The sequence below is a fragment of the Peromyscus leucopus genome, chromosome 2, assembly GCF_004664715.2.
Source record: "Peromyscus leucopus breed LL Stock chromosome 2, UCI_PerLeu_2.1, whole genome shotgun sequence".
Classification (NCBI taxonomy): Eukaryota; Metazoa; Chordata; class Mammalia; order Rodentia; family Cricetidae; genus Peromyscus; species Peromyscus leucopus.
In genome coordinates, this window is record NC_051064.1 from 138,865,427 (window position 1) to 138,890,505 (window position 25,079).

General features: G+C 53.0%; 1 protein-coding gene across 5 annotated transcripts in view; it reads left to right on the top strand.

Annotated features, from left to right (window-relative positions):
* The window catches only part of Ece1 (endothelin converting enzyme 1), a 100,443-nt gene extending 75,797 nt beyond the window's left edge, over positions 1–24,646 (top strand). For all 5 annotated transcript variants that reach the window (XM_028875358.2, XM_037203093.1, XM_037203091.1 and 2 more), the window contains exons 7-19: positions 21–86; positions 1,541–1,732; positions 8,321–8,463; positions 9,403–9,517; positions 11,847–11,957; positions 12,634–12,732; positions 13,353–13,430; positions 15,532–15,635; positions 18,352–18,462; positions 19,101–19,168; positions 19,872–20,062; positions 21,807–21,902; positions 22,212–24,646. In XM_028875358.2, the coding sequence (XP_028731191.1) occupies positions 21–86; positions 1,541–1,732; positions 8,321–8,463; positions 9,403–9,517; positions 11,847–11,957; positions 12,634–12,732; positions 13,353–13,430; positions 15,532–15,635; positions 18,352–18,462; positions 19,101–19,168; positions 19,872–20,062; positions 21,807–21,902; positions 22,212–22,388 (1,551 nt within the window). In that variant the 3' untranslated portion in view covers positions 22,389–24,646. The remainder of the gene's footprint in view (positions 1–20; positions 87–1,540; positions 1,733–8,320; positions 8,464–9,402; positions 9,518–11,846; positions 11,958–12,633; positions 12,733–13,352; positions 13,431–15,531; positions 15,636–18,351; positions 18,463–19,100; positions 19,169–19,871; positions 20,063–21,806; positions 21,903–22,211) is intronic.
* Positions 24,647–25,079: the final 433 nt, after the last annotated feature.

Sequence of the window (25,079 nt, forward strand, 5' to 3'; positions counted from 1 at the left end):
CACCCTGCATCTCTCTGCAGGTGGACCAGTCCGGCCTCGGCTTGCCCTCTAGGGACTATTACCTGAACAAGACGGAAAATGAGAAGGTGAGCTTGCCCAGCCTGCCCCCTCTGCACAGCCAGCCTGCCCTGATCTGCACAGCCAGCACAACTGGACTTCTACAGAGGACTCAGTTTCCTGAAGGTTGACAAGCAGCCCTCGGGGCGGTCCCCAAACTTCCAGTCAGGCGTTACAGGCACTGGGACATCATTTATCCCTTCTCTAAAGAAGGCAGTGGTGACAGCCGCCACCATCCGTCGGCACGAGGCCTTTTGTGGCATCACCAGCGTTAAGTTGATGGGACTTTTACCTTGCCTCTAACTCAGGGACATTCAGGGACTGCTCAGGGTCACAGTAAGGGTGAGGTCAGTTTGCACACCCAGAGCCAGCTCCTCCAGAACCTTCTGTGCCTGTGATGCCCTCAGGGAGACCTGGCCTGAGGCTCACCCACGGGTCCTTCCATTTTCTCACTGTGCCTACTCAGTGCCCGATGCTGGGGGGATGGTCCCCAGGGACCTCGAGGTCTAGGAGAGTCGAACCTCACTTGACTGATCACCCAGCGAGAGACACAGCCTCACACTGTTAGCGGAGAGGCAGCTGAAGAAATGTAAGGCGGGGCACTTGACTCAGATCAAGGGACACACAGTGGCAGGTGGCTCAGAGCAGGCGCATTAAAGGGATAAAAATGGGGCCAGTGAGATGGTTTAGCAGGCAGAGAGGCTTGCCACACAAACCTGGCAAATGAGTTTGATCTCCAGAACTCACACAAAGGTGGGAAGGGAGAACTGAGTCCAAGAGGCTGTCCTCGGACCTCCACACACACACACACAACACAGTGCATACAACCTCCAACTCTCTCTCTCTCTCTCTCTCTCTCTCTCTTTCACACACACACACACACACACACACACACACACACACACACACATACACACACACACACACACACACACACACAAAGTAAAAAAAATAAACAAAAATAAAAATGTAAAAGATAGAAGATTGACTCTGGAATGGACCTAGAGAGAGGTCCAGGGCAGCAGTACGCTGCCCCACCCCCCCTGCCCACCCCCACCCCACCCCCTGCCCCACCCCCCCACCCCCGGAACCTGTAGAAGCACTTCAGCTCTATCCTGAGGCCTGTGGGGAGCCAGTGAACAGACACAGCATCAAAGTCATTCTTGAAGCTGTTTCAGAAGCTGGGCTTGGTGGCACATGCCTGTAATCCCAGCATTTGGGAGACTGAGGCAGGAGGATTGCCATGAATTCCAGGCCAGTCGGGGCTACAGAGTAAAACCTTGTCTCAAAAATAGAAAACCAAGCCAGGCGTACACCTTTAGGGAAGGAGAGGCAGGTGGGTCTGTGTGAGTTCAAGGCCAGCCTGGTCTACATAGTGAGTTCCTGGGCTTTATGTGCTGGGCTATAGTCTGTCCTGCTGTCCTCTGGCTCAGAAGACAGCAGGTGGCTGCCTCCAACAGTTTTGGGGTGCTGGATCCCACAGGTGCTGACTGGATACCTGAACTACATGGTCCAGCTGGGGAAGCTGCTGGGTGGTGGGGATGAGGACTCCATCAGGCCCCAGATGCAGCAGATCCTGGACTTTGAGACAGCGCTAGCCAATATCACCATCCCCCAGGAGAAGCGCCGTGATGAGGAGCTCATCTACCACAAAGTGACGGCTGCCGAGCTGCAGGTAAGTTGGAGGGTACCCATGCATCAGGGCCGGGCCTTCAGTGGAGGCCCTGGGGACCTGTGCTTCAGACCCACCTTACCTGTCCTTGAAGTGACCTGATCTGCTCAGGGAAGGAACCTTACCCAGTACAGACCACGAGGACAGGAAGGGATGCCAAAGCGAGGCTGCTTTCTGAGATGTTTCACCTAGAGACCGTGGTAGTGTTTCCATCCTTTCATGTACTGTGTGTCCCATGCTTGGTGATGGAGTACCTCAGAGTTGTGGGATATAGTGTTTCCCTTTTCTTTTTTTAATGAAAAACTCCTACAAAGCTTATTTCACTTCATTGTTTTGAGATAGGGTATTATATATCACAGGCTGGCTTTGAACTCACTAGGTAGCCAAGGATAACCTTGAACTTCAGATCCTCCTGCCTCTGCCTCTAAGGGCTGGAATTAAAGGTGTGTACCACTATGTCACTAGTTTGTTTTGTTTTTTTGAGACAGAGTTTCTCTGTGTAGCCCTGGCTGTCCCGGAACTTGTTCTGTAGACCAGGGTGGCCTCAAACTCAGAGATCTATCTACCTGCCTCCAGCCCTTTCTGAGCTGGGCAGCCAAGAGACATGGTTAGGGCCCAGAGGCTCCTAAGCGGAAGAGTTGGATGGACTCAGGCTTGGCTCCCTAGAGCTCTACTCTTGACTGTGACACATCCTTGAGTTGTAACTGCCAGTTGGACCTCTGCTTTCTCCGGTGTGACCAGAACTGGAGGCCTGCTGGAGGCCTGCTGTGGCAGCTTTTGTCGGTCCAGTCTTAGGCTGCCCCCTGGTGGCTGCTGGGGCCTCAGGGTTCCTCAGTGGTGGCCCGCTGGTTCCTCCTTTGTGGTCTGTCCTGCTATCCAGCCTTGTAGGCCCAAGGGGAGAGGGACTTCTATCAGGTGACATTGTTGACTGAGCCTTGCTCTTGCCCCAAGAAGGGCACCGTGTCTGTTTCATGAAACCCGAGTTTCACCACCATGTTTCCAGGGTCCTGCCATCTGACCAGCCAGCTTTTGTCTGTCTGTCTCTTCCCTCAGAAGGTACACTACATCTTACCCTCTTTTCTTCCTTCAGGTGCATATGAGCTTGCTCCCCTCTGCCCCCTCAGCTAGCCCTGCCCACCAGGAAACAGTCTGTATATCTCTGCTAAGGGCTTTGGGGGAAGAGAAGCTGGCCCTGATCTGGGCAGGGAAGGGTAGGGACTCAAGTTTAATGATTGGCACACTTAAACCAGGCCGTAAGAGTCCCAGGAGGAGCCAGAGCCCACTCAGGCCTCCTGCAGCTGCCAGCTGCCTTCAGATTCCCAGGGGAAGTGGCACTGAGCGGGTTGTTATGGAGACAGGTAGTCTGTGTCGGGCACCATCTGGCACTGTTTTCCGCTCTGAGGCTAAAAGGTTGAGGGAGATGTTGTTTGCTTGGCATAATTTGGTGTACTCTAGCCCTGCAGGTCTTACCCTGGGGGCCTCACGGTAGTCTGATGCTGAAATTGATGCCCGGGATGGTATAGGGCACAGCAGCCCAGAGAAATACTGTGTTCAGTCAGTGGTCACCGGAGTCTGGACCCCACCTCCCCTCTCCCTTACCTTTGAGCTATTCTTCCACAGAATAAAGGAAAAGAAAGATAATTGGTTCTGCCTAGCCTGCTCCTCAATGCTCAGGTGGGATGGTTCCTTCAGAGGCAGCAGCCTCCAAGCGCTAACCTGGGCTTGGGTCAGAACATGGCACCGCCCTTCTCCAGCTCAAGCTGTGTTATCCAAGGCAAGTCACATGACTCAACAACCCCTTGAGCCTCAGTCTCCTTCCTGGTAAAGTAGCACATGGCCCATTCTCTGAGCCCTGCCCTGGGTCAGAACACAAAGGTAAATGGCACACAGCCCCTGCCTGCCCAAGGGACAGCACTTTTCCACTATAGCTCTCGGGGTCTTTGGAGGACAGCTGCCAGGGAATGTTAGCCGGGGGGCTGGGATTGGACAGATGTGCAGGTACAGGAAAATACCTCTAATCTTGGGGAAGCCCTGCACCCCGTGAGACTGGAATAAGGCAGAGAGGAGGACGCACAGGAGAGCTGAAGACTAGTTTTCTTTCCAAACTCTGGGTAAATAAAGGCACCACCAGCTCCATGCTGTGGTTCTCGGCTAGCCCTGCTGCTGTACCAGATGGCTTCAGGCTAGCCTGGAGTAGAGGCTGAATTCAGAGCCGTGAATCCCAAGCATCCTGTTGTCTCTCCAGACACTTCTGTTCTTTTGTAGGAGCTTCTGTGCCAAAGGCTGTTGCAGGCTAGGCTCCCTTCTCTGTCCTCCCCACTGGGGGAGGAGTCCGAGCTCATCAGTTCTCTTTGTTTCCGTTTCATTTCCAGTGTTGGGAACCGAACCTGCGCATCTAGGCAGTTGTTCTACCCCTGAGCCACATCCCAGTCTTAGCTTGTTTTTGTTTTTGTTTTTGAGATTTATTTTAACTATTTTTAATTTGTCTGTATATGTGTATGTCCCCATGTAGGGACACAGGAGTGCACGTGCCCACAGAGTCCAGAAGAGGGTGTTGGACCCTCTAGAGATGGAGTTATGGACAGTTGTTAGCCACCTAACCTGGGTGCTATGAACTGAACTTGGGTCTTCTACAAAAGCAGTGTGTGCTGTTACCCACTGAGATACCTCTCCAGACATACATACATACATACATAACCTATATATATATATGTTATGTATATATATGTTATGTAGTTTGAGGCCAGCCTGTGTGCTGTTGCACTACAAACCTACAAACCTAGAACTTGCTATGTAGACCAGGCTGACCTTAAACTCACAGATATCACCTCTTTCTGCCTCCCACGTGCCACCATACCCAGCTATACCATGCATTTTAACCAAATTCACCCTCTCTTCTACCTAATTCCTCCCAGATCCCACCCACACCCACTCCCAACTTCATGTCCTTTTTTTTTTTTTTTTAAATAATCTACCAAGTCCAATGTGTGCTGCTCCTGTACTCGTGGGTGTGGAGGGCCCATCCACTGTAGCCTGGTCAACCTACTAAGGATCATGTCCTTAAAGAAAGCTGACTCCCTTTTCCAGGAGCTACCAACTGTCAGTAGCTCCTCAGCTGGGGGTGGGAGCTTGGGAGACCCTCTCACTCCATGCCGGAATGCTGGCTGGCTTGATCTTGTGCAGACAGCCACAGCTTCTGTGAGTTCCTGAGTGTCCTATCATGTCCCAGAAGACAACACTGCTTTTACCCCTGCACAAGATCAAGCCATAAATGACATCTCCATATCACACCCCAGCATTGGCAACTTTGAGACAGGGTCTTCTATAGTACAGGCGGGCCTCAAACTCGTGATCCTCCTGTCTCTGCCTCCCCGGCACAAGAACTGTAGATGTGTGCCACTCTGCTGGTCTCTCGGCTTCCCAAGCCTCTTTGGTTGGTACTCAGCACGGCTCCTTGGCTTCAAGTGTGGAAAATAGAGCTCATCGGCGTCCTCGGGGGGACTGAGTCACAGCAGAACGTCCCAGTTGACTAAAACAGCCATCTCCAGGGAAACATGTTAAGTTGAGAATCACTGAAGCTATCGAGGCTAGAAATTTGAAAATCCTAGTGTTCATACACGGCTCCTTACTTCAGAGCCAGGGTACTTCCCGGTGGGAACATCTGCTCGCCCTACAGGGACAGGTTGTGTCGAGTCCGTGGTGATTTTCACCATCTAGATCTCTGTCAGAGAGTTCCACTGACACGTGGTTCTCACAAATTACGTGAGCAGTGACATTTGTAAATGTATCCATTCCCGCCCCCCCCCCCTCCCCGGGGTCTTTGCCAGAGGATCCTGCTGTCAGGTGGGTGAGTCTGAGCCCTATTTGAAGAACTCACGAGGGCACCTCTCAACCTCCTCAGAGCCAGAGGATCTGCCAGGAGGAGGGTAAAGAGGACAGGCCAGGGGACACGGATGCCTGGTACAGGGCAAGCCATTTCCAGAGGACAGAGCAGGCCGCTCTCCGTGTGAGCGAAAGGCTGCGATGTGGCTCAGCATCCCTGAGCTGCTTCCTGCTGGGGACTCCATCAGCCCTGCTCACTCCCAGCTGCATCTCTTTTGCAGCAGGGATGCATTGTGGCACACTGGCTCCCTGCCCACCGTGCTGTTCAGTCTCCAGCCAGGTACAGTCAGCCTTGGTGGGAACACTCGCCAATCAACCCCTTGCTGGGAGCTTTAGCCCGCTCACCAATGCCTCTGGGAGCCAGGCACAGCCTCAGCTTCACGTCTGTCCTTCCAGCTCTCTGTACTGCAGTGGCTGAAATGCCCTTTGGAGCCCAGAAGCAGTGTCCGAGGGGTGTAGCCCACGTGCTTAGTGCGTGGGAGACCAAGTTCAGTGCCCAACACCGCCAACAAGCAAATAAACCCAGCGGTGACTGAACCTGCTTTGCAGACCTATACCGGCTCTCGCTAACACGAGACCTTAGGAAAGTCACGGTTCCCCATGCACAATCACCTGCTAAGTGGAGGGACTCAGGGCTGACCTCCACTCTCCCTGAGGGCAGGCTGTGCGCTACTCTGATCGTACAGATGAACTTCATGGCATTGCCTGATTTTTTCCCACGTGAGGGGCTTTTACAGCATAGGTATCATTCGCTGCTTTATTTGCCAGACATTTTCTACTTCCTCAAGGGAAAGGAGAACAGAATTTGAAATTCCTCAGGGCCAGGGCCGCTCGGGACAGAACTTGAACAATGATCAGAACGGCTGCCATTGATGGCTGGCTTGCTGAGAGCCAGGTGCCCATGATGCATTGCTGCAGATGGTCACGTATGCTGAAGCACAGTCCCCGTAGCCCTGAGAGACCTCACGTTCTGAAAAGTGACACACTAAAAATAACGGGACATGTGGGTGGCGCGGGACTGGGGCTGACTGCTCCAAAGTTGTGCAACCTGCTGGGGACGCTGTGCTAAGTGAAATCAGCCAGCTCCCAAAGGGCAGACTTCGGGGGCTGGGGGCTGGGGGGCCGCTCAGTGGAAGAGCATTGGCCTTGCGTGTGCAAAGCCCCGGGTTCAAGCATCAGAAGAAACAAATACAAGGACAGAGACTGTCTTTGCGTCCTTACTTATCTGAGGTTCTTGGTATAGACTGCATAGAGACAGGAAATAGAGAGGATGGGTTCCACCTTCTGGGCATGCGGGAAGCTGGGAGTAGAATTCTTCACCCTGGCTAGCTGCTGGGAACTTGAGCCTGGGTGGGGGAGGGGTGGTGGTGGCCAAACAGCGAATGGCCAATGCCACTCAGCTGGACTCAGTCGTGCTTAAGATGAGCCTGGCATGATGGTGCAGTCCCACAGAAGGAGGCAGAGGCAGGAGGATCACTGTAAGTTCAAAGCCAACCTGGTCTACATAATGATACTTCGTTGGGGAAGGGGGAGGGTTTGAGATGATGATACAGGGCTGGTGAGATGGCTCAGCAGGTGAGGGACGCATGCGCCAAGCTGACGACCTGAGCTGGATCCGTGGGTCCCACGCAGTGGAAGGAGAGAACTGGCGCCCTCGAGTGGTCCTCTCAACTCCACATGCATACTGTGGTGGACACACACACACAAACCCATAAATGAGTTTGAAAATGGGGATAGCCAGACATGGCGATGCATGCCTTCAACCCCAGCAAGCCATATGAGGTTCTTGTTACTTTTTTAGGTGGAGCTACAACAAAATTAGGGAAGTCAGAGAGGTAGCTGCCTTCATCCACCAAGCCCCACGTATATGGCACGTACGTTGGAGAAGATTCATGCATATTACTCCAGATGGCCCTGGCAGGTCCTCATAAGGACCCAAAGGGAAGGCAAAATTATTGCCACCCTTTGTGTGTGTGTGTGTGGAAGGGGGGTTGATACAGGGTTTCTCTGTGTAGCCCTGGCTGTCCTGGAACTCATTGTGTAGACCAAGCTGGCCTTGAACTCACAGAGATCTGTCTGCTGGGATTAAAGATATGTGCCACCACTGCCCAGCTATCTTCATTTTTAAAAATTAATTATTTTGAGACAGGGTCTCACCATGTAGCCCTGATTGGCCTGGAACTTGCTTTGTAGACCAGGCTGGCCCCAAACTCACAGAGATCTCTCTGCATCGGCCTCCTCAGTGCTGGCTTCAGCTGCCCCAGCTTTCAAGGGAGGTCTCTTTTTTTATTTTAATTTTATTTTTATTCATATGTATGTGTGTTTTGTCAGGTATGTGCATGTGTGTGTGTAGATACCTGCAGATGCCAGAGGAAAGTGTTGGATCTCCTGGGACCGGAGTTACAGGTGGTTGTGAGCCTCCTACATGGGTGCTGGGAACCAAACAGGTTTGGTTCTGGCAGACCAGAGCAATAGCACTATTAAACACCAGGTCGCTTTGCCAGCCCCTCAGATGGGGTCTTGTCACCTGGCTCCTTAGACTGCCTTAGACAGAAACTGGCCGGCCAGCCCTGGCTCTGCCCTGGCACACAGCATCCTACTCTGCCCTTAGTCAGGACACAATGATGCCTTCTTCTGAGGAATGGCCTAGAGACCTGGGCTGAGGGGGATGTGGCCCGGCCACACTCATACTGCCCTCTTCCTTTGCAGACCTTGGCACCTGCCATCAACTGGTTGCCCTTTCTCAACACCATCTTTTACCCAGTGGAGATCAATGAGTCTGAGCCCATCGTGGTCTACGACAAGGAGTACCTGGGACAAGTCTCCACCCTCATCAACAACACCGATAAATGGTAAGGATGACGCACTGAGACTAAGGGAACAAGATTGTCTGGGACTGCTCCCTGGCTGGTCACCCTGCCCTCCGGCGTGATGGGGACTCAGAAAAGGGGCCCCAGGTGGGCTTCTGTGGGAAGTTCCTGGTTATGACCTGGGGTTCGAATCCCAGCTCCTCCTCTCACAGCTTTGTAGCTTCGGGTCAAGTTTCATCTTTCCCCCATCCCTCTCCTACCTGTATAGTCGGGCTGTGGAGAGGTAGGAGAACTAAGGGAAGGTAGTGCTGACAAGTACTTCAACCCAGTAAATGCTAGGTACTAGTTCCAGTTACTACTCAGTGACACTTTTTAGATTGTAACGACAGACATGTGGGAAGATGGAGGGAAAAAGAGGAGCTCCCAGGACGTATGTCTGAGTGTTCGTGTGTGCACATGGAGAAAGAGAGGTTTCCTGATAGATGGTATTCCTCCATCCTTGGGACCAGATGCTTCTCCCATGGCCTTTATCATCCTCCCTCACAACACCCCAACTCTGCAAATGTTTTCCTGGCTACACAGGATTCCATCATAAACATACGTTTGTCAGGTGTTTCGGTTCAACAGACATCTTTGTGCTGAGGTGACTTCTTTACAAGCATGGCAAGTTTCCCATACCCTGGAGATGGGTCAGAAGGAGCTGCCAATCATGGAACCTTGAGTCTAGCTGGCCATGGGTCCCCTCCTTCTAACTGGGATGAAGTAATCAAGCAATGGCGTTTATTGAGTACCAGCGGTATACAAGTGATGGCATTAGACACCAGGGGTTTTCTGTGGTTGGAAGAACTAGGCTTAACCTTGAAGAGCTTATGTTTCCTGTGCTTAGAGGGTGGTAAGCAGCATGCGGACAGGCTGAAGAAGAGCCCAGGTCAGAAACGCTGCCCAGGGTTCTCTGAGCTCTCTCTGGTCCTGTCACTGCAGCCTGCTCAACAACTACATGATGTGGAACCTGGTTCGGAAAACAAGCTCCTTCCTGGATCAGCGCTTTCAGGATGCCGATGAGAAGTTCATGGAGGTCATGTACGGGACCAAGAAGGTGAGCACGCTACTGTGCGCACCCATGTGTGGGGCAGAGTCCCAGGGAGACCATGGTTCTGCGGCAGCTGTGGCTGTGGGTCTCGTAAGGGGAGAGAATGAAGAGAGCCACCCAAGCGGGGGCAGCTGCTGTCCCTGGGAGCACAGGAGGGGACCTGAGCCAGCAGGAAGTGGGCAGGAGCGTCCGGAAGGAGGTAAGGAAGCTGAGACAAAGAGCGAAGAGGTATCTTAGCAACTAAACTGATTGACAGCAGAGGTAGATAGATACTCTCTCTGGGCTCTTCATTCAGCGCCTTCACTCTAGTGATGGATGGCTGCTTCCTTTGTGTGGTATGTGATCCTCACAAGCCTGGGAGTGGAGGCCACTGTTGTCTTTTCTAAGTTTTCTTGTATTTAATTATCATTGTGTGATGTGTGTGTGTGTGCGCGCGCACAGTGGTGTGTGTGTGGAGGTCAGAGGACAGTTGGCAGGAGTCAGTTCTCTCTTTCTACCAGGGGTTCCGAGAGTTGAACTCAGGTCATCAGATTTGAGCAGCAAGCCCTTTTTCCCACCGGGCCATCTCACCTGCCCTCTGTCTTTTCTTGAGACAGTCTTGTGTAGCCCAGGCTGGCCTCAAACTCACTACATAGCTGAGGATGACCTTGAACCTCTCCTCTTCCTGCCTCCTCTCCCATGTGCTGGGGTTACATGCACCAGAGTGTACCCACTTTCCTTCTTTCTTGCTCTAAAAAGTGTGTACGGTAAAATCTACATACAGTGAGATATACAGGGCTGGAGAGATGTCTCAGTGGGTAAAATGTTGGCAATACAAGCAGATTCCCCAGAACCTACATAAAAGCCAAATGCAGTTGTATGTGTCTGTAATCCCGGCGCTCCTACAGAGAGATAGTAGCCAGAGACAGGTGGGCCCACTGAGCTGGTGGAATAACAGAGACCCTGCCTTAAAAGCCTTAAAAGGGAAGAAGAAGCCCAGGGCTCAACCCCTGACCTCCACACCCTCACTGTGGCATTAGCATGCCCATACCATACTTACATGTGAATCCACACACAAAATTTTCTTTTAAAAACTTCAAATGACATAGTATGACTTTTGACAGATGAGATCCCAGAGGTGCTATTCCCCACCCCAGTCCAGAAAGGAAATATTCCCAGGACTTTTGACCTAACAGCCCGAGCGGGCAGTGCCTGGTGGGGCACCCACATGTACACTGTGCCAACTTCTTGTTCTCAGTAAACGTGGAGGTCTTGTCCACACAGCTGGGTCCCTGATAGTCTGTTCCTTGCTGGGCCAACTGGCATATTGAGTATGAAATCCCTGTATTTTGGACACATGGTGGTGGCGCACACCTTTAATCCTTGCACTTGTGAGGCAGAGGCAGATAGATCTCTGTGAGTTCAAGGCCAGCCTGATCTACAGAGTGAGTTCCAGGACAGCCAGCGCTACACAGAGAAACCCTGTCTCGAAAAACCCAAAAACAAACAAACAAACAAGCCCCTCTGTACTTTGATTATCCACACGTTGCTGTATGAACCCCCACACGTTGACTGTCCATCAGTCTGTGACAGGCGTTGCTTTGTGAGCAGCCTGGGGCTGATACGAATCCGGCTTTGTGGCGTGTGGAGGGTTGTCACTGCCCACTCTCCAGGGTGGAGAGGGCCCTGCAGCAGCTGTCTGTGTGAGCAGGGCTCCCATGGGTGTGGTCACACCGTCCACAAGGACTGCCAAGCAGGCATGAGTGGGATGAGCCTTCCCAGGGCTTCAGGGAGACTCTGGCGGCAGCCTGCCACCTTGTTTCCAGTTTAAACCGGTCATGCATCCTGTGACCATGAGGCCTTGAGAAGAGAGCCTTCTGCTGTGTGTGCCTGGAGCTGTGTTCTTTCTAGGAGGCTGGAGCAGGGTGGGATCCATATCTAGTTTTATGTGATGCTGGGACCTGAACCCAGGACACCATACATGCTGCACTCCAATTGAGCTACATCCCCAGGCCTTTTGGGAGAACCAGGCTGAAGAGAGAGAGAAGTGGTCTTACTCTGTAGCCCAGGCTAGTCTCAGATCTCAAGTCACCAACTCCAGGCTGTCACGCCTATCTTTTTTTTCCTTCAGTCCTGATGACAGAATCTATAGCCCCGTGCATGCTGGGCGAGCACTCCATCCGAGAGTCCTGTGTCTTCTTGGTTCAGTGCCTAGAGTAGCTCCCACTGGGTCAGAAAAGGTGTCTCTCTGAAGCTCCGGAAGAAAGCACAGGCCCCCCATGGCACCAATCCCCAGATGAGAGGGGCCGGGAGAAAGGGGGCTGAGCCCACTGACACCCACGTGCGTGTTTTCCAGACCTGCCTCCCCCGCTGGAAGTTTTGCGTGAGTGACACAGAAAACAACCTGGGCTTTGCCCTGGGCCCCATGTTTGTGAAAGCAACCTTTGCTGAAGACAGCAAGAACATAGTAAGTGCCTCCTGTGGGTAGGGGTGCTGGGGTTTGAACCAGTGCGTGCTAGACAAGCGCTCTCCCGACAGAGCCACACCCCGGCCTCTGTTGCAGACTTTGTTGCTGATAGTGCCGAGTGCACAGAAATTATGTCAGTCGGCCGTTAGCAGAGAGACTCCAGTCGGAGTCACCGGCCCTCCGCCTCAATCCCACCACTCCTGCTGCTGGACAGTGCCACCGTCCTCTAGAATCTTCCACCTGTCTTTGGCCTCCAGGTCTGGCCATGACATAGTTACCTTCCAGGGCTGCGTCTCTGGAGTGATTGCAACCTTTTTGAAAGTATCCCTCAGAAGCAAATTCTTTAGATTTCAAAGCTCATTCCATGGAAAATGATTTCTTTGCTCCGGTCAGTGTGGGAGAGGCTACGTAGTCTAGCCTCCTCACTGGTGAAAAGTCCTGCAACAGAAGCTTGTCCCCAAAGCCTACCTCATCTTGGGCCACCTGAGTCCTGACAGTGGAGGCAGTCTTGTCTTGCCGGATACTGTCAGGAGAGGACGCATGGGAAACTTGGCTCCTCCCCGATCCAGCACCGGAGGTTAGCCTTTGGCTGGCAGCATCCTTCTGCACAGGGCTCCTGATACGCTTAGGTGACGTCATAGCCCAGCCCTTACTGGTGTGGCCTCTGTCCCCTCAGGCCAGCGAGATAATCTTGGAGATCAAGAAGGCATTTGAGGAGAGCCTGAGTACCCTGAAATGGATGGATGAAGACACCCGGAGATCGGCCAAGGAAAAGGTGAGGCTGCCTGGGAGTTCAGAGGGTACTAGGCTGCCAGTACAGAAGCAGAGCCTTGGGTGGAGGAGGGAGTGGGTGGGACAGGTTCTGTCCAGTGAAGATGTGCATGGATGCCATTGTGCCCTGTGAATCTATCGGGACTCTGGCATCCTGAAGCCCACAATGGCGTGCTATCAGGAGACATCCCATAGCCGAAGGGGGAAGGGCAAGGAGCATGCACACCACAGAGGGGCTAGACCAACCCTTTCATAAGAGCCAGCTCCTGTGATGATGACCCCTCCCTCCTCGATCATTCCTGCAACCGTGGCGGTGGTCATTCATGAGGGCCACGGAAGGCTTTGTGACCCGATCCCCTCCCTCCCAGCACTGTTCCAAATAGGATTCAGTTACAGTGCGCAGACTCTGGGGGCACACATCCAAACCATAATGGCTCTCTTGGGGGAAGTGACATTTCATCAGAATTGACTAGACTCATTCCAGGGAAAGATGTAGAAGCCCTAGGGAGGCGGGAGGCTAGCCCTGGCTCTCCTTGGCACAGCCCCTGACCCTGGACCCCTCAGAGCTGGGGCAGGCTTGGCCAGCATCACTCGGCACTGTCTTACTCGGCCCCTTCTGTCCAGGCGGATGCCATCTACAACATGATAGGCTACCCCAACTTCATCATGGACCCCAAGGAGCTGGACAAAGTGTTCAATGATGTAAGTGGCTTACACCTGCCCCGCAGACTCCCTGATGCCCACGTGAGAAAAGGCCAGGGTTAGTCTGATTTAGGTGGTGGAGATAACATGCTTATCAGCCTGTATCAAAGCGACCCGGGGTGGGGCTTGGGGATATGGGCGTGAGGACGGTTTGCCCTGTTCCTTTGTGTCCTGGGTCAGTGGGGGTTCCTGTGTCCCTGGAGCCACCATCAGCCTTTGCCCAGTGGTTATTGCCAGAACACAAGCTGTGTGCCCCACTGGAAATGGCCAGCTCCAGGGAGTGAGTGGGAAATCATAGGAGAATGGCTAGGGCAGGGTGGCTCAGTGGTAGAGCATGTACTTAGAGTGTGTGAGACCATGGGTTCCATCCTCATCACCACAGAACAGAAAAAAAGAATGGGGGAATAACCAGACATGGCAAGACATGTCTCTAATCCTAGCTCTCCAAAAGCTGCGGCAGGACGAGCAGGGGTTCAAGGCCATCTTTGGCTACCTGGCAAGTTCAAGGCCAGCCTGGACTATAGGGTAGACTCTAACTTAAACAAAGAAATCAAAAGAGTAAGGGAGGTGCTGGAGAGCTGGCTCAGTGGTTAAGAGCACACACTGCTCCTGCAGAGGACCTGGGTTGGCTTCTCAGCATCCATGTTGGGCAGCTTGTAACTGCCTGCCACTCCAGCTCCAGGGGATCTGACTCCTTCTTGCCTCCATGGTCACCCACACACACATAAGTGTATACACACACACACATACACACACATAAATTTTTAAATTGTCACTCTGAAGAAATGAAGGAAGAAAGCAGATCTTCAAAGGCACAATGAGAGTCAGTGAGCAAAGTGAGTCCTCACTCCTGCTGCCGCTCCAGACATCCTCCTGCCCCTGGGTCCTCTCTTCCTTCCTCCCACAATGATTAGACGTTTGGCTTTGACCTTGAAATGCTAACGGAAAGAGGAAGCGCACACCGCAAAGGTGGTTTGAAACTTAGTGTAGGCAGCGAGGGGTAATGGCCATCCCTGCCGCTTATAGCTTCCAGCCAATCAGCTGCCTTGAGCGGACCGTGGTTCTGACCCACGTGATTAGGCCTTTCGTGCTGTCATGATTGAGAGTTGTCGGTTGGGGCTCTGTTGAAATCACAGTAGCCCCACCTCGGGGTTGTATTTAAAACCCAAATCTATTAAAGTTATCTGTGAGGCTGTGAGACTGTCTGCAGCCTGACTCCTTGAGACTCATTTAAAGTGCTCCTGGGTATCAGGATGTCAGAGCCAAGGACTCCTGGAGACCACCAGGTACTGCCCCGGCACTCCTCAGCTGTTTCGGGTAGCTAGAAAGATCTAGAATGTACCTAAGCAAGAACTCTGCATTTGTCTGGGACAGATAACCCAGGCTGCATCTTGAGGGATGTATGAGGGTCCAGCTGGGTATTGAGGGGTATATGAGGGTGAGTGCCCTCCCACTTCTGAGGCATTAGGTCTGTGTTGTCCACGGGGACCTATTTCATTAAATTAATTTTTATTTTACTTACTGACACAGAGACAGGGTCTTATGTAATCCAGGCTAGCCTTGAACTCTGTGTGGCCAAGGTTAACCTTGAACTTCTGATCCTCCTGCCTCCACCTCCCCTCCCAAGTGCTGGGATCATAAGCATTCACCACCATGTCCAGCTTATGAGTGCTGGGGATTGGACGCCCCGCCCCCCCCCAGGGCTTCATGTGTGCTAGACAAGAACTCTGCTGTCTGAGCTACACCCCCAGCCCTACACCCCAAGCACATTTAACATGCCTCATAGCTGGTGTTTGCCATATTGACTACGACAGGCATAGGATATGGTCTGTCTGTCGGTGCTGGGCATGGACTTCTTGCTGAAGTCCCAAATGCTGCAACAGGACATTTCACAGCACCATGACGCTCTGGGACACCCCTGGGTGGTGCTTTTAGTGTCTTTGAAGAGGAAGGTCAAGGCCAAGAGAGACTCTGAGCCTATAGCCCTGAGCCTTCCTCCATTCCAGTCTCTGGCCGGTAGACTAATCGCTTGGCTTTGTGGGGTTCCCTTGGTTCCCAGCCTGAGCGTGCTCTGATGGTTGATTCTGCTTTGCCTCCCCAGTACACAGCAGTTCCTGATCTCTACTTTGAGAATGCCATGCGCTTTTTCAACTTCTCATGGAGGGTCACAGCCGACCAGCTCAGGAAAGCCCCCAACAGAGATCAGTGAGTTCCTCAAGGTGTGGGCTCCTTGCACACAGGGAGACCCAGAGTGACCTGGGGTGGGGGCAGCATGGCTTCCACACTTGCTTGCCAGATACAGCCATTGTGAGCACGGTATGAGGAATGGAGACAGAAGGCCACAATGGGTCCTTGCTGGGGGCTGGAGCGTCGGCATCATACCCAGCACCTGGCCTGCTGGCCCAGTGGGCGATGCTCTGTAGCTGAGGAGAACTGGCTTCCTGTCCCAGCTCTGCTGACTCAGCGGCTTTCAGAGCTTGCTTCTCATTCTTGGCCGTGGGAAGGAAAAAAAAAAATCTCACTCTTGGGTCCTGCTGACGTAAGATGAAATGTTAGAACCCCCAGGGAGGGGCAGGCCCCACAGGTGGTCCTCAGGTCCTCGGGAACAAAAGTGGTGGCTTCAACCCACAGGGGCCTGAAGAAGGTTCTGGATGGGCCCCAACGGCTGTCACTGTTGAACTGTGCTCCCCTTTGCCTCTGGCGCCCTCTTGTGGACAAGAGGTTCAGAAATCTGTTTCCTCTACGTCTTCAATGGTAAAAGCGTGGGCTCTTAAGATGGGCTCTTAAGCTTCAAAGCACAGCCCGGGCATGGCCGCCAACCCACCTGATCTTAAATTTAACTTCATCTTTCACATCAGTTTTGTTATGCGCCCATGAACATATCGGTGGTTATTTGGATATAGATGTGATGTGGTAAATTTCTTGATATCTTTACATGGTTTAATGACACCCAGCGAAATACCTCTGTGGTGCTCACTGGGGAAAAAACAGAGTGACTGGGCTCATGTGGCAAATGTCCTTCCTCTTCTTCCATTCCTCATTGGCTCTCCCCTCTGCACCAGGAAAACACTGAAATGCCAGCCATTTGGTTCACTTTATATGGTTAGTGATATACGGTATTTGGTCTTCGGACCCTTCCATATGCTTAAAACATTACTGCACCATCCTCAGGTCGGCAGGTGTAGTTCTGGTGATGGAATGCTTGCCTAGCATTCTTGATCCTTAGCACCTCATAAAAAAAAAAAAAAAAAAAAAAAAAAACAGGGGTGATGTGTACACCTGCAGTTTCAGAACTGAGGTGCTGGAGGCAGGAGGAACAAGAGCTTAAGGCCGCCCCCTGCTACATAATAAATTCTAATCCAGCCTTGAATACATGAAACACAGTCTTAAAAAAAACGGGTACTCAAGAAGCTCTTAAAACATGCATTCTTTTGGTTTTATGAAAAGTTTGTAAAATGACTATTTTCTGAAATATTTTATGTGCAGGGCATGGTAAGCATACGCCTTTAATCCAAATATTCAGGAAACAGAGTCAGGCAAATCTCTATATGAATTTGAGACTAGCCTGGTAGAGTTTCAGGCCAGCTAGGGCTACATAGTGAGACCCTGTCTCTCTCTAATGAGAACAGGAGAGATTAGATAGCTCAGCAATTAAGAACATATCCTGTAGCCAGATGTGGTGGCATATGCCTTTAATCCAAGCACTTAGGAGGGAGAGGCCAGCCTGGTCTGCAAAGAGAGTTCCAGGACAGCCAGGGCTACAAAGAGAAACCTTGTCTCAAAAAACAAAAACAAGGGCTGGAGAGATGGCTTAGTGGTTAAGAACACTGCCTGCTCTTGCAGAGGTCCTGAGTTCAACTCCCAACAACCACATGGTGGCTCACAACCATCTGTAATGAGATCTGGTGCCCTCTTCTGGCCTACAGTCATACATGCTGTATACATAACAAATAAATAAATAAATCTTTAAAAAAAAAAAAAACCAGACAAAAACATATCCTGCTTTTCTAGGCAACCCAAATATAGTTCTTAGCACCTCTGGCCTCCATGGACACCTGCACATATCCACAGACAGGCAGATACATACACACATAAATAAAATACATCTTTTTACATTTATTTAATTACATATATAAATGTTTTGCCTGCTTGTCTGTTTATGTACCATGTGCATGCCTGGTGCCCAGAGGTCAGAAGAGGAGGTCAGATCCTCTGGAACTGGGGTCTCAGATAGCCATGAGTCACCGTATGGTGATGAGAACCAAACCCGGTCCTCTTTGATAACAAGTGCTCTTAACTGACGAGCCCTCTCTTTAGCCCCTAAAGTACAAATCTTTTATAAGGGGTGTGTGTGTGTGTGTGTGTGTGTGTGTGTGTGTGTGTGTGTGTGTTAAAAACAGAAGTGTTGCACATTTCTTTTCAGGACACATTGTAGGGGTAGAATCGGGGCTTTCTCCTACCACTGAGCTGTACCCCAGGCTCTCCAGATTTCTTTCATTCTGGCTTAACAGAAGGCAGCTGGAGTCCCATGTCTGCCTCTGCATTCAACTATTATAACACGTTGTTTTGAAGTAGAGATAGAAAAGCCTCACACAGACATATGGTTAGGAAAGGAGGAAGATTTCCTTTTATTTTTGGTTTTGTTTTGTTTTTTGGATTTTTGAGACAGGGCCTCTCTACATAGCCGTGGCTGTCCTGGAACTCACTATGTAGATAGGTCAGGCTGGCTTCACACTCACAGAGATCCACCTGCCTCTCCCTCCCAAATGCTGGTATTTACCCCAGCAGGCAGGGGTAATATTTGAATAGTCTTTTCCAGGGAGCTGGAGAGATGGCCCGGCGTTAAGAGCACCGGCTGCTCTTCCAGAGGTTCTGTTCCAGGAGCTTTGCCAAAGATCTCACGTGTGCTTGTGGCTTGCAGGTGGAGTATGACCCCACCCATGGTGAATGCTTACTACTCACCCACCAAGAACGAGATTGTCTTTCCCGCTGGAATCCTGCAGGCGCCATTCTATACCCGCTCTTCGCCCAAGTAGGTCATGTCCGGTGTTCTTTCCCCAACCATTCCCCAACCTCAGCAACCGCCAGTCCAGTCTTGCCCAGCCCTCGTAGCTGACTACTTAGCCAGCCAGCCTCCATGAGCCAGCCATTGGTGCCCAGAGGGCCCAGATGCCTGGAATTGGGAGATAGAGATAGTGGACGCCACAGCTTCTGTGGCCCAGGCCCTTCCCTCCCGGCCTCTCTTGGTTCTGGATGTCCCTGCACAGTAGGGCTTGGATGAGCATGTCACAGAGTCAGGACCTCTCTGGACGGCATCTTAAAACACAGCTGGAGGTCAGACATCATGCCTGTATCTCATGCAGGCAGGCTTTGAAAGCCACAGTCCTGGATTTGGATCCCAGGCTGGATCTTAACTGTGTGACACTTAGGCAGACAGGCTGACCTGGCCCCAGCCTCAGTCCATTCATGAGTATTAAGACCCAGCTCTCCTGAAGTGATTTACGCATGCACAGCCCCCAGAGGGCATAGTCAGCTGTGGCTAGCTCTGCCCAGCCTCCTGCTACCTCCAGGGGCCACGTTCCCAGAAAGCCCTGCGGGTCTCTACCATGTCTTGGGATCTGAGGTCACGCAGCCAGGCTTCACTCTCTCACCTGTGCATTCCTCCTCCAGCGCCTTGAACTTCGGTGGCATTGGTGTCGTGGTGGGCCATGAGCTGACTCATGCTTTCGACGATCAAGGTACACGTTGCTTGGGGCTCCCACTCAGGCAGAACTGGCCAGCTTCCTGTCCACCCTGTCTGTTTCCTGGTCCCTTCCCTTCTAAGGATCTTAGTACAGAAGGATCAGTGTTCCGAGCTTGGCTCTGCTGCCTTCGGTATGAGCTTCTTCAGCCAGTCCCATCACATGTCCACGCCTCTCTTCTCTCTGCTGTGAACATGAAGATTCCATGTAGTGGTAGGAAGGTCTGTGGTTACTGTGAAGCCCCTGCTCATGGAGAGTGCTCATACTTAGAGGTCGGCAATAGTATTCAGCAGGGAGTGTACAGTTCTCTACCATTCTAGAAAAACTTCTCTGGTCTGACCATAGTCAGAGAAATGGCAGTCCAGCCCTCATCATTAGCTAATAGCCAGACTCCCACTTATTACCTCCTGCCTTGGGGACCCCATAGCCCAGAAGGAAAAGCTGGGGCCTGCCTGTGATCCTGGCACTGCCAGCCCTGTCTAGGAATCTATTCCTTGGGGTTAGGGGCCCTTAGCCAGTATTGAAAGCTAGCCCTTGAACTTACCATCAGTGGCCTGGACCGTTTTCCTGCTTGGTCTCTGGTATGACTGGCCAAACCTCCACCACATAGGTTGATCACTCCCATCTGCGTGGGCCTAGAGGGTGGCAGAGGAGAGGCAGCGGGTCCCACTGTGTGACCGACCACTCTCCTCCTCCACAGGTCGGGAGTACGACAAGGATGGGAACCTCCGGCCCTGGTGGAAGAACTCGTCTGTGGAGGCATTCAAGCAGCAGACTGAGTGCATGGTTCAGCAGTACAGTAACTACAGCGTGAACGGGGAGCCCGTGAACGGGCGGCACACCCTCGGGGAGAACATCGCCGACAACGGGGGACTCAAGGCGGCCTACCGGGTATGTCTGCTCCCTCTGCCTGGGCACTGTCCTGGGGCTGCGGCCGTCTGAGTGTCTCATCCACAGAGGCTCATGTCAGCGGGTCCACGGGCCTTGGTGTGCTGGGTGGATAAATGGGGTGGAGTGTGGCTGAGTGCTGACCGAGAAAGCCGTGAGCCTCACAGCTCAGCCCTTCGAAGGCTTCCTGCTGGAAACCTGCCTTCCTGAGACACAGGGCAGGCCCAGGCCCACTGCACAGCCTGGCCATTCTTTCCACTGCTACCTCAGACCGGAGGGGCCTGCGTGGGAGAGGGACTGGACTGGTTACGTCTCTCCTTGTGATAAAGCATCTGACCACTCAGGGAACAAAGGATTTGTTCTGGTTTGCCACGGGGGTCAGTCTGCCATGGTGGGAAAGTGTGGCGGAAGTAGGGATCAGCCACATTGCCTCTGCGGTCAGGATTTAGACAGTAAACAGGAAGTGGGCTGAGCTCTAAAGCCTGGAAGCCCACCCCCTAGTGACCCACTTCCTCCAGTGAGATGCCACCTCCTAAAGGTCCTCAGCGGTCCCAACAGCACCTCCATCTGGTAGCCAGGTGTTCAAACACGTGAGCCTATGGGGGACATTTCCCATTCAGATCACACCGGGGACACTGAGAGGGTTCTGGGTTCAAGTCCCAGGGCTAGCCTAATTGACCCGAGTTGCGTCTCAGAGAACTCCTAGCACCTGCACCAGGTGGCTGACTGTTAAGAAAGTGTAGCCAGGTGCCTTGGACCCACTCCTGACCCAGAGTTAAGGAGAAGAGAGAACTGGCCCAAACCAGCTGGCATCTGGCAGAGGGCAGTACAGGGGTTCTCCCCAGCTGTGACGTAAACATGGAGAAAAGCACTGTTTCCTGGGGCCGTTCTGTGAACAGGCTTGGCGTCCCCAGCAAGTTCAAGACTTGGTGTTAGCATCCCATCTCGGGCTTGCAGACTCGGGAACTGAGTGCGGAAGTATTTCACAGTTGGCCTGGCATCCGTCTGCCAGCAGGCGCGTATTGAGAGCTTTCTGTCCTCCACTGTGCTGTGTTTGAAGCACCGCAGGGTGCCGCTGGCAGGTAGGAGCTGCTCCTGCCCAGCCTGTGACGTGATGGGCACAGAAGGGAGAGGCTGTGTGCCATTGACTGTACAAAGAGCATTAACTGGGGCGGGTCAGGGATGGTGGGGTTCACGGCCGGCCTTCTAGAAGGCGTGACATTTGATTCATGGCCGCCCGGCTTCTGTGGCTCCATGTTAACTCTGAGCCGTTGAGTGGGTACAACAGGGACTCTGCCCACAAAAGCTGTGACAGGAGGACTCTCCCAGCTGTCCCAGAACTCAGCCACGACCACCTGGGAAGGCTCACTGACACCTCGGCTTGGGGAAGAGGTTTGTTCTGGATCAGCTTGAGTCAGAGTACTTGGTATACACATGTTATGTATGGGGAGGCGGGGGTGGAAAGAGCTAACATCCCATTTGTGCCGTGTTGAGTTTGAGATGCATCTTGGGTATCCGGCCGGTACGTTGGAAAGAGGCTGCAGTGGAAAGCATACATTTGGCAGCTGGTGTGGGTGTGTGTTTTAGGCCATAGGGTTGAACTCATTCCCTTTTGAATGAGAACACAGAAGGAAGCCGACGCCCAGGCGCCCACCTCTGCCCCAGTTGGTGGGGCTCCCCCTGAGCTTCCACAAGTGGCTCATCCTCACCTGTGTCCTGTCTCAGCTCAGCTTTTCTCTCCTCCCAGGCTTACCAGAACTGGGTGAAGAAGAACGGAGCTGAGCAGACACTGCCCACCCTGGGTCTCACCAACAACCAGCTCTTCTTCCTAGGATTTGCACAGGTAAGCTCGCCAGGAGGAAAGGCTGGTGTGTCCCACCGTGGGAATGTACAAGAGCTCCAGAGCCAAAGACTCCAGGGCCAGAGGCAGGTTCCCCTCAAATGGCGCCTTCCTAAATCAGCAGACTGTCTTCGCGACATTGCCGTATATACGGAGGCGGAGGCAAGGGGCAAGGAAGGACAGAAGTCCCCCTGGAGGTCCTCCTGGCGCGCTGGGAGCTCAGGCTCATTCTGTTGATGTCATCGTGGGGCCAATCGAGCCGCTTCAGGGCCCCAGGGTGACCCCAGATTCCCTTTATTACCCCCTTCCAAGGTCTGGTGCTCCGTCCGCACTCCTGAGAGCTCCCACGAAGGCCTCATCACCGACCCGCACAGCCCCTCCCGCTTCCGGGTCATCGGCTCCGTCTCTAACTCCAAGGAGTTCTCAGAACACTTTCGCTGCCCTCCTGGCTCCCCCATGAACCCTCATCACAAATGCGAAGTCTGGTAAGGGCCGCAGGACACACGTGGAAGAGGGGGCGGGGCCTGCTGCCAGCTCCTGGGCGGGGCTGCGCTGTGACCCGCCTTCCAGCCTCCAGGCCGCCGCCCAGCCCCTCAGCTGCCTAGGGCCCCTTCCCCACCCTGGAGGGTATGCAGCCAGCCTGTCTAAGCCTATGATGGACCCAAGATCTGACCCCCTATGAAGCCCTGGCATCCCAGACACCCACGTGTGATGCTAGAGGGCGTTTGTGTGTCAAGCTGGTGGGCCTCACTGACAATGGCCATGGGACACAGCCCCTCGCCCACATATAATGCCAGTTATACCACAGTACCACTGTGTCAAATGCTTTAAAGATATATTTTTGGGGAGACTATTTTTTAAGCATTATGGAATACACTGGAAATCTTCAGGGAAAAAAAAACGCATTTAAAACACTTTTTTTTAAAGGAAAGATTAGTATATTTATTATGTTCTCTTTTTCTAAATAACCTGTGGACAAAGGAAGCCCCACTGATTTACCCCAGGGGACCCCCGGCTGCTGAGCAAGCTCCCACACTGAGCACTGCTTTAGCCCATCGTTGACATGATGGTTCCTGCAGTCAGGAGATGGAGAGGTCAGCCGAGGGGCCAGGCTTCTGGGCGTGACCCTTCTCAGCTCACCTGCCCTGTCTCTGGAATCCAGCCATGGGAACCCCAGCAAGGATGGGCTGATACCCAAATGATAGCTGCAGCAGCGCAAGGCCAAACTAGGGCCCTCCCATGGGGGCACCTGAGCAGTCTGGGCTAGACCATAGGAGCCCCTCAGGGCTGAGGCCCCACCCCATAAGATGCTCACTGTTCTCCAAAGATGTCTTTCTTTTGGGCCCGCCTCTTCTGGCCTTGGAGACCTGTTGCCTCTCTGTAGCAATTCCGACATCCCGAGGTGGTCTGCCTCACTGACCCTTGGCACCATGGTAAAGGAAAAGTAGTCCAGTCCTCTCTCCAAGCTCTGTAGCCAGAGTTGCCCTGGCCTGGTTCCCAGGACCTCTTCTCTAGTGCCTTCCCCGAGGCTGTGGCCCCTCAGCTCCACCGAGGAGGCAGCCCCCCCCCCCCCCCCCCCCCGCCTGAAGCCCTTGGCTTTCCCCATGGAGTCCTCAAATGTCCTGACTAGAAGCCAACACCGTAACCGCTCTCCCAGGAGCCCCAGGGTTACTGTCCCAGCCTGCCTACAGATGTCCAGTGTGGGGAGCTGTTGACCTCTCAGGCTTCCAACTTCCTGTGTGTGGCACTCGAGCGGAATCAAACCAGTTCTTAGAGCTGGAGGGTCTCCTGTCATGGGGGTGGGGGGCTGTGAGCCAGAGGAGGCTGAGAACGGGAGGTCCCCAGCCCCATCTGGGCTACAGGAAGTCATCCACCTAGCAGCATCACCCAATAGGAGATGCATGGATGGGTTCCCACTAGGTGGTGCTTATTGTTAGATCTCATGGTTGCTGTAGGGAGGCAAGCCCCTGTGACCTGTGAGCAGGGAGCCCCTTAGTGCCACCACCCGGCAGGCCACGCCCCCACATTGCACAGTAACCCCCCCCTCCCCCATACCATAATCCTCCTTGGCCAAGAAGCCCAGAAATGTAGTCTCGGCCCTGCCAGTTTAGGGTTGGCCTTAGCACTGAGGCAGGGAGCTGCAAGCTGGCCCCTGATGGAGTTCCTGGTCCCTGTAAGCGCGTCCACGGTCTCATAGCTCCTCGGGGAAAGGCCACACAGGAAGCAGGAAGGTGTTGGAGCCATGCCCTGCTACAACATAGAGATGGACCTTCTGGGCCTGCATCCTCTGCTCCCCGCCCCCACCCGGCCCCCACCCGTGCCGCGTCCTCCCCTCCCTTTAGTCCTCCCCTCCCTGCAGTCCTCCTGCCTCCCTGTGGAGAGGCAGTCCTGGAAAGATTCCAACACCGTGTCTAAAAGCAAGGTCCTGTGGGGTTCAGCAATACAGCCATTGCTCAGGGTGAGCGGGGCGGCCATAGCAGGAAGGCCCGGACTGAGCAGGGACGGATGGATGCAAAAGCAGCCACCTGCCCCCACCCCGCCCCCATCCCTCCAGACATATGGGAGAGGCAGGAGGAGAAGGGCAGCTGCTCTCAGAGATCCCTCCTCTCAAGCCTGGGCGCTTCCCTGCGGGTACAAAGACATGGGGTTTGGAGCTGGGGAACCTATTTTTTGTATTATTATGTTTCGTGCTACTGTAGTTTTGGTGTGGCACTATTGTAATTAAAATAAAGTACTTGTACCAAGTGCCATGGGTCTGAGTGTTCATCCTTCTTGGGGTGATGTGTGCCCTGTGGGACCATGAGAGGGACCCTGGTCAGCACAAAGCTGCCCACCCTTGCAGAAATCTCAGACCCTCATGAATACCAGGTTACTGCTTGTCCTACCTGGCCACTCCTTCAAGGAAGGGCTCGTGTGAGTACCCCTTGCTGGTGAGAATTGTGCCCTCCCCCTCCCCTCATAACACACACACACACACACACACACACACACACACACACACACACGTATACATACATGCATGCACATACACTGTAAAAGTCATGTTTCTGTTTCTGTTGTCTTAGAGCAAAGGACTTTGCAGTCTCAGATATTTGGGTAGCATACGGATTTTCAAAGAGGTTCAAGAAAGAGTCAGCAGTTTTATTTTATGTTTTGTTTTATTTTTAAGGTTTATTTATT